This window comes from Atta colombica, unplaced genomic scaffold (genome assembly GCF_001594045.1).
Source record: "Atta colombica isolate Treedump-2 unplaced genomic scaffold, Acol1.0 scaffold261, whole genome shotgun sequence".
Lineage (NCBI taxonomy): Eukaryota > Metazoa > Arthropoda > Insecta > Hymenoptera > Formicidae > Atta > Atta colombica.
Genome location: NW_017259361.1, coordinates 1084893 through 1094398, shown reverse-complemented (window position 1 = coordinate 1094398; position 9506 = coordinate 1084893). Strand labels below are relative to the sequence as shown.

General features: G+C 30.7%; 2 protein-coding genes across 2 annotated transcripts in view; both read right to left on the bottom strand.

Moving 5' to 3' along the window:
* The window catches only part of LOC108689140 (inactive dipeptidyl peptidase 10), an 11362-nt gene extending 2484 nt beyond the window's left edge, over positions 1 to 8878 (bottom strand). The window contains exons 1-11 of the mRNA XM_018195780.1: positions 8846 to 8878; positions 6886 to 7047; positions 6209 to 6355; positions 5968 to 6095; positions 5681 to 5892; positions 5329 to 5492; positions 5098 to 5201; positions 4584 to 4704; positions 2682 to 2920; positions 2334 to 2614; positions 477 to 646 (exon numbers count right to left, since the gene is read on the bottom strand). Of these exons, the coding sequence (XP_018051269.1) occupies positions 477 to 646; positions 2334 to 2614; positions 2682 to 2920; positions 4584 to 4704; positions 5098 to 5201; positions 5329 to 5492; positions 5681 to 5892; positions 5968 to 6095; positions 6209 to 6355; positions 6886 to 7047; positions 8846 to 8878 (1761 nt within the window). The remainder of the gene's footprint in view (positions 1 to 476; positions 647 to 2333; positions 2615 to 2681; positions 2921 to 4583; positions 4705 to 5097; positions 5202 to 5328; positions 5493 to 5680; positions 5893 to 5967; positions 6096 to 6208; positions 6356 to 6885; positions 7048 to 8845) is intronic.
* LOC108689165 (putative uncharacterized protein FLJ37770) lies at positions 3888 to 4334 on the bottom strand. The gene has a single exon (XM_018195815.1). It carries the CDS (start codon positions 4323 to 4325, stop codon positions 3912 to 3914), a length of 414 nt encoding a protein of 137 aa, XP_018051304.1. The 5' UTR covers positions 4326 to 4334; the 3' UTR covers positions 3888 to 3911.
* Positions 8879 to 9506: the final 628 nt, after the last annotated feature.

Genomic DNA, 9506 nt, shown 5'->3' with positions numbered 1-9506 from the left:
TATATATATATATCTATATTTATATACGGCCTATATTCCTATAATCTATAGACTTTCAAAAACCGAATTCCTTTGATTTCGATGAAATTTATGAGTGAAATCTATGTATTTACGCATACTTTTTAGTGTACATATATTGTAATCTTATTTAGCGAAGCAAAGATTTAATACATAAAACATCACAGAGAAAACTGTAACCTTTTTCCCATAATATACTTTTAAAATTATTAAAATCGATAATTTCATGATTAAACATTTACTATTTGTTTTACTAGTTTATATTAAAAAATCATTTCTTCATAAAAGTCGCCAAAAATCTCTTTAAAATCTTTTATTTAAAATTGAAATGAAGTCTGTTGTAAAGTTTCATCGAAATCGGAGGATTGGTTTTCGGAAATTTATTAAAAATATATTTAATAGGATAATATTTAAAGTTTATAATTCGAGTGAAGTTTATAACGAAGTTTATAACATACGCGCAATGACGTGTTATTCTGCAATGTTGCGAGGAGTCGCGGGGTGGACATTTCCATTTTGTAAAGGGCCACGGTAGGTACACCAGGTCCAAGGCACTCGAGAATGAAATATTCAAAATCCGCGGATGGGAAGATCGCATTATGATATTGACAAGGTGGGTCACCGCTTTCTAAAAATACAGACCGCATGAGGCCGAGTATCTAATAAAAAACGTATATTGAACGAATGACAATTAAGCACTTGGCCGTCTCAGAAAGTCCTCAGAAAGTCAGTTCTATAAAAATTGTACCTTACTCAAGCCAAATCATATGTGTATAAACCTCGAACAAAAAATTGTTGTATATTAAATTAAAAAATAAAACTTAGGTGATAATATTTTTATTAAAGTAAAACCTAAGGTACCTTTGTTATAATTGGCGCGAAGTTACAGCCCTGTTGCTCATTCAAATGATATACAAATACTCAAAGACATAGAGAATGGACTGCGCGATCCGTATCCTAATAGTATTCAAATGTGGTCGACAATAACAAGAAAGAAGGATCATGGAAGACAGCCAATCTCTCATTCTCTCTTCTATTATACCATTGAAAGAGATAGAGATTGGCCGTCTTCCATAGTCTCTCTCTCTCTCTCTCTCTCTCTCTCTCTCTCTCTCTCTCTCCCTCCCTCTCTCTCTTATTTTTTTTATCAATCATGGATTTCGTAGTCCATTCTTTATGTCTTTGCAAATACTCGATATCAATCATCTAGACACTCAGTTCCTCAATAGCGAACACGTAAACAACACCTAAACACTTAATTCCTCGACAGCGAACATCTATAAATCTAGACACTCACTTCTTCAGCGACGATCTCGATATTTCATTTTGAATAATTCGCGCCGCGCGCGTCACAGCCGTCACGTGCAACGCTGGTCTGCGCTGGTTAGATCGATAGATGATATAAAGTCAAAAGCCATCTATTATTGAAAAAACGAACCGTACATTTCTCCTCTGGTCGACGAACATGTCAGTAACGACGTATCTTAAAATCAGGAGATAAATTTTGACACATTGGCTGAGTTCAGCAGAAAAAACAGCTTTGCAACTGTTGTACGATTTTTAAGTATGATTGGTCTTGCCCTCAGTTCCTCACTGAATCTAAATGTATAAACCAATCATAATCAATTCAAGAATTTTACAATAGTCGCAAAGCTGCTTTTTTTTTATTGAACGCAGCCATTCAGATTTGCTCTCGTAATATCTTCGCTCGTAGAGCACGTAGAGAAAAAATAAAAACATTATATATTCCGAGTAGAAACAATCGATTAAGCATACTTAGAATTTGATCGGTTCAGCTCTTAAGCTCTTTATTGATATCCGATAATCTGTCCCCTGCAATTTGCCAGTTTGCGTAATTAAGGAGCATAGTCGGTCTCGCTTTGTGTTGTAAAATGTAATCAAAGTAATCAAGTAACGCAAAGCGAGGGGAATGTTACACTTAAATAAAGCGTTTCTAAATACATCTGTTTTTTTAACATTTGACAAACGAGTAGTGCCTTTGACAAATGAAATAATTTTCAAGCGCTGTGAGCGTGAATCAGACCGCGACGTTAGTAAACTTGTTCTTTTTTAAATTGTACAATTTTTTAGAAAAACATATTTCTATCATATATAACAAATTTCTATTCAAGTTCCTATATTATACAAGTATTAAACTATTACTCTATTTTTATTTAAAATATATATTTCAATGAATAATAAATATTAATAGTGTTTTTATTTATTATAATACATATGTTTTTTCCTTTAGAAAATAATAAAATATTGTAAGTTTTAAACTTTTCAAATAGGAAAAAAATAATGGTGGCACTCACTTGAAACATTCCTGTTCTTTGACTTGTCCTTTTTATCCTTTGATTGATGATGTTCCTTGTTATTATCAGTTTCATGCCATTCATTTCGATTGATGAGACCATTCTGCCAATTCACAGAACTAATTCGATGTCCATTTTCGTCATCGCTTGTCATATCAGATAAGATGGTGCATGTGAGGCACATAGGAGGCCTCAAGGGCGATCCTAATCGAGGAAGAGTAGAACTTATACGATAGAGGTGTCTCTGACCCGGTCTCATAAATGGAATACCGATGAAATATCTAGTTAAAATGCAAATTGTTTACGATGTTAAATTATAGATATTAATTTTATGAATTACTTGCTCACATAGTATTATTTGTTTGGTCCCATACTAAAATCCTAACGACCTCAAATTTTCCATGCGTCAAAGGCACTACTTGTTTTCGAAGCACACTTGCCCAAATTATATGCTTGAAATATCCTGTCGGTCCATCTTTCACTGGAGTTATTGTGATGTAACTACTACCATTTGTTGAAAAGAGAGGGGCTTCTGGTGGAGTATCCACCCATCCATGATTATTCTCATTTGATATTCTTTGTATTTCCTAAAATAATTAATTCATAATTTTAATAAATCTTAATTAAATATATTTTTTTTAAATCTATATTAGACTTATAAAAAATACATAAGTTTATTATTTAATATTTACATAATATATTATCTAATATACATGCAAAAATAAAAGATTATCAAAGAGACATAAAATTTAAAACTTAGAAAATACTAATGAAAATGTAGTATATAAAAAATGAAAATAAGTCAAATATAAATTTGAAGAGAGTGCAGGAATTATTATGGCTATTCATTAATATACAGATATTTAATACGAGATATGTTTAAAAAAAAAAGGTGACTTTTTATTTTTCTCAAAAAATATTTATTTATTCATCACTATCTATTTTGTCCCCTTCAAAGTAATCCCCCTCAGATTATACTTGTACTTATTATACACTTGTACCAGCGCTTTTTCCAATCCTCGAAGCACTTCTGACATGCGCTTTTTGGTATGGCCTTGAGCTCTTCCAGCGATGTGGTCTTTATCTCCTCAATCGTGGCAAATCTCCATCCTTTCATGGGTCTTTTCAGTTTTGCGAACAAGAAAAAGTCGCAGGGGCCAAGTCCGATGAATACGGTGGCTGAGGCATGATTACGGTGTTGTTTTTGGCCAAAAAAATCACGAACAAGCAACGACGTGTAAGCTGGCGCATTATCGTGGTGCAATATCCATGACTGGTTGTTCCACAATTCCGGGCGTTTTTTTCGTATTGCTTCATGCAAACGGCGCATAACTTCAAGGTAATATTCCTTATTGATCGTACAACCTTGGCAAGAACTCACGATGCACCGCGCCATTGTAATCGAAGAAAACAGTGAGCAAAATCACATTTGATCTAACTTGTCGTGCTTTTTTCGGTCTTGGCTCTTCTGGCCGCTTCCATTGGGATGATTGGGCTTTGGTTTCGACGTCATAATCATATACCCATGTTTCGTCACCAGTTATGACCCTTTTGAGCAAATCTGAATCGTCGTTGACGTCATTCAACAGCTCCTGAGCGATGCTCATGCGAGTTCTTTTGGTCAAAATTTAGCAATTTCGGAACAAACTTCGCTGCCACACGTTTCATGTCTAAAAGATCCGAAAAAATTGCATGGCGTGAGCCAACCGATATGCCGACATCCTCAGCAATTTCTCTAATAGTGATTCGACGATTCTCCATAACAATTTTCTTCACTTCTTCAACGTTTTCATCGGTTGTTGACGTGCTGGGGCGACCAGGGCGGGCATCGTCATTAACATCTTCTCGGCGTTCTGTGAAGAGCTTGTACCACTTATAAACATTTTTTTTGCTCAAAGTAGACTCGCCAAATGCCGCAGTTAACATTTTAAGTACGTTAGAGCACTTCATTTTATTTTTCACACAAAATTTAATACAGATTCTTTGATCCATTTTTTTCGATAGCAAAAAATCGCCAAGTATACCAAACATGTCTAACCTTTATATCTGTGAAAAACAAACTAACATGCAAAACAGTTGATAATCTCAACATGTGTTGGGGACATGTGTACCAACATAATAAAAAAAAATTCGAAAATCGAATGTACGTAACCCGCGAAATTTGAAAAGTCACCTTTTTTTTGAACATACCTCGTATAGATACTTATATTTAATTGCACGTATTTTAGAAAGAAAACGACATTAACTAACCTGACAGTGCCACATTGGACTTTTACAAATGGTAATTACTGAAAAATTTTGGACGCGTGTCAACCATGTTATGCAGACTTCTGTCAGAGATACCCAAGAAGCAGTTGAGAAATAATGATCCCTGACAAAAAAGACAGAAACGCATTCGAAAAATAATGTCAATGATGTATAAATGATAGATAAAATGCACATACACTATGTGATAAGTTTTAAAACAAAAATTATACATAAGTTCAATTTTTGTCAAGAATTTATTCAAAAAAACAATAAAGGATGTGATAAATATAATTTATTATTTTATCTTTTTGATTAACATTCGGAGAACAATAATTACTATTTCATTTATATTTGTGTTCATATATCATAAATTTTTTTAAAACAATTATTAATATTCTAAAACCGATAATTAATAATCAGTAACTTTGCGATCAGTAACTGTTGCGTATTAAATTGCAAAATGATAAAATCGTGTAACATAAGGAATATTTATTCTGAATGAAATTAATAAACTTACGTATGCTCGATGACTGATGGTGGTTTCACTATCTTCGTACGAATATTTTTCGGCTCAACTAAATCAGCGACATACAATCGTACAGAAGGATTTGGTGTTCCTGGCTAGTAAATAAAACACTTCTAAAGTATAGTGTTCTTTTCTTCTTTTATCTTGTTGATAAAACATAAATGATATATAAAAAAATTCTAATTTTAGTAAAATACTACAAAATTTGTTTAAATTGTGTACCTTAGGATACCGTAGAGATCGTATATCAGGATATAAAGCTTTATTTCCCTCTCCAAACCATGAAATGTGCATCTCTTCTACAAGAGAATCATTGAATGAGGCATAAAGCATCATATGGCCATCTGGCGACATCCATATTGCCTCTGCACTGTGCAATATTTCCTCTGTAAATAATAATTAAATAATAAATAATTTATTTATACTTTATTAACTCTATCGGCAATGTTGTCCTTTTAAGACTTAGCTTAATTTTTTAAGAAAATGGATAATAATACTTTATCTTTTTATTTTTTTTCCGTTAGTGTATGTTGTTGACTACCACATAAAAGTTAAAAATTGATAAGTATCTTACCTTCATATAACCAATCTGGTACACCATTGGATAATATACCAGGCACTGCAGTATTCGTTACACGATATGCAGTATTGCTCGTGGGACTTGTTGTGTAATAAATATCATAGTCCTGTACCATAACGAGTCCATGTCCACGTGGAGTCCATTGCGCTAATAGAAGATATGGATGACTCTCTTTCTCAGGATAAGGTGTTAATGCTACGCACTCTCTGTGAAATTATTCGTAAAAATTTCTACATTTGTAATATAATCAATGTCTATTTGTGCATATGAATTATACTGACCGTGAATTAACATCATAAACAATATATTGCGCTAAGTATGAATGGCGAAATAGTTTCTTCACATTTTGTGCAAGAAGCAAAAATTGATGATCTGGCGATAAAGAGAATTTTACTGGATTCAATCGTCTCTACATAAAAAATGTTAAAAAATGTTAAATGTTAGTTCATGTCTTAGCAGTAAACTTATAATAATATATTAAATTTAAATTTTTATGATACATTTTTTTAAATAAAAACTTACGAATGTCTCATTTGGCATTAAACTGCGTGATACGATATTCGAGACATTTAACAGAGAAATGCCACCCCAAATATCTCGATAACAAATGTGGCGATTACTCGCCCAGGATCCATTGAATAATAAAGGAGATAATTCGCCAGAGAGTACCTGAAATACAGTAAAATATCTTGGAACCATTCCTACTTATTCCAATTTTTAAAAGATGTGAAACGTTAATTAAGATAAATGTTGAATACATTTTTGATCTATCTGTAAATATATATACTATAGATGTGTCTGAGAGAGAGAGAGAGAGAGAGAGAGAGAGAGAGAGAGAGAGAGAGAGAGAGAAGAAAAGGAAGAGGAGAAATAAGAGATGGGGAGAGATGGAGAGAGAAAAGAGATTGAAAGAGAACGAGAATGAGACAGAGAAGTAGAAAAAAGAAAGAGATAGACAGCACGTTATAAGCTCTAAAATTTTTATAAGCTTTTAAAATATTTAAAAAAGCAATTTATTAATAAAAGAAATTATTGATATATAATAATTTAATTAATTAATTAATTACATTAATTAATTAATTAATAACATAATTAAAATCCCCCTCTCCCTCTGAAAGAAGTCCTAGATATACCTATATTTGTCATTTTTTTTCTCGTTTTAATTACGAATATTATAATACAAATTCGTTATTATTTACCTCGGAGAGACGTAATCGTGTTCCGCGTACTCTAGGGCCATCATCGGGAGGTGTGAGCAAAGCTACGGAAGTGACAATAAGAGCTAGGACTGCGACGATCACGAGTAACGCTATTAAAATCCCACGCCAATTCCTTTGATTTGGATTGGTTGAAACTAGCTCCTATCACAAAGGTCTTTACTAACGCTAATGTCAAAAATGATCGAATTATCATATGCCATGTATTTATTATTGCTACTTTCCATAGTTTGGTGTAATATTATATGAAAAATACTGTCAATATCATTGTTAAAAATAAATCTAAAATTTTCATTTCATGATAACAATGTCATTCATTAAATATTAAAGAGTTCAGAGGAATGTATTTATCTTATCATCTGTATTTATTATTCTGTAATTTAATTTGGCATCTAGAATATAAGAACACTTTTTAAAATTTAGATAATATTAAAAATTTTGCTTTGAAAATAAAATGCTTAAATAAAAATAAATCTAAAAAACTCGATATGAATAAAAATTAAAATTAATAAAACGTTTTTAATATATTTTTATGATATTCTTTTGCGCATAGATGATAAGAAATGATTATAAAGCAATTTATATTATTAATATTAAAAGAATATTAAAAGTTATAACGACGATCACGACATAGATTGATGAAATTATATTTTTATAAATACATCCATTACATCTTCTTACGATATTTGAAGTATGTTAAAATTCTTAATACTCTTTATAATACTAATATATTGTTTGTAAGCAAAGTAGTCGATTATAGGAGCTTCATGGTGAGAGTAACTAGTCAGCTGCTATAGCTAAAATCAATAGCGAGGAAAGCGACGTACTGCGCTGTGTGCGTCAATGTGTTCAGAGAAAAATACGTATCAATGTATGACACATTCTTGAAAATAGATTCGAAACAGATTAATTTCAAATTTTAATGAAAATTCTAATTTTTTATAAGTAATCAAAACTATCGAAACGTTGAGCTTTTCGAAATTATCTTCAAATAATGTACATTCTCGAAAAAATTACCTGAGATTATTCCAGTTTTGGAATATTTTCGCGAAATTGCTGAAAATTTACTGAAATTTTATTAAAAATAAATTGTTCAGCTAATTAACATATTAAAAAAATTATTGAAATTGAACTAAAATTTTGTTGAAATTTTGTTGAAATTTCTCTGTAATTTTGCTAAATTTTTTTAACTAAAAATCATTGAAATTAAATTGAAATTTTTCTGAAATGCTGAAATTTCGTTGAAAAATGTTCCAAAACGCGAAATAATTTCAGTGAAATTTTTTCACCAAATATATAAAATGATTAAGTGCAATTAAATAAATAAAATAATAATAAATAAAATAATTTATTAGCTTTCGTTTCAACAAGAATATATTATTGAACAAGCATCTTAAACAAAAAATTTCTTGGTAATTATTTTTGTTAATGTAATATTTGTAATACATAATGTAATATTTGTATACATTAATTAAAGAATTTTATAATTAACATGGTATAATATTTTTATTAAAACGAAAAAAATAACTTATTCAAAAACACACAGTCTTTAAATAGTATAATAATGATTTTATAAACGATTCTAAGAAGCATTCATGCTAACAATTGCTATTTTATAAATTTAAAAAAAAGTTTAAAAATTTTATTTATTTATGAGTAATTTGAATGTTTTATTTTATCATCATATATATTAATTATATATTTTTTGCATATCCGCATTCCAAGTTTCATAATAATATTGACTTATAAATAAAATATATCATTATTGTTTATAAAAAGATAAGATTTTTTTAAGGAAAATTATAATTTGTCACATCATAAATTAATATTGGATATTAAAAAATAAACAAAACGAATTTTTTTGCACAGAATTACTCAACTTTATAAAAAAATTCAGATATAATGTATGATAGCAAGTTAAAAAGATAATTTAATTAATTACCTCATCATCATAAATATTGTCGTGATCTGCCATCGGTGGTGCAAATCGAACACTCCGCGGCTTTCCTTTTACCTGAGATGTGAAACGACGCAATCCTTTGCGTTTATCCCATTCGACATTGGTAGTAATTTCCACAATCGAAATTTATTTGCTTCACAATTTTGAATTTATAACACGATCTCTTTGTTTGATAGCTATAAATGTCTCATAGCTATACTTGCACCGTGCGAATTTTCGATACTGAGCGACAAATCATCCCTTCCGAGAGATGCTGCAGATGTAGAGTTTGCGCATTCGATAGTGGATGCTGCGCTATACAGAGACAAGTAGAAAGGGAAGTATAGAGAAAGGAAGGGAGGAAAAAGAGAGAGGAAGGAAAAAGGATAAAAAAAAACCAATATATAAAAATATTCCTGCTCATAACTTAAGAGATAGAGAACTGATATACAACATAAAATGTAACACTTTCTATCATCGATCAAAATGTTGACATATTAATTTGTTACTTTATATAATTAATACATACGGAAACACGACAAAAGAAAATGAAGCAGAAACTAGAATTATTTGATAAATCCCCAGAACTAAGCATATATCTCAACAATATCGCGCAAATCTATAATGCTGCAGGTAATACGTACTTAATTACTGTATATTTGTT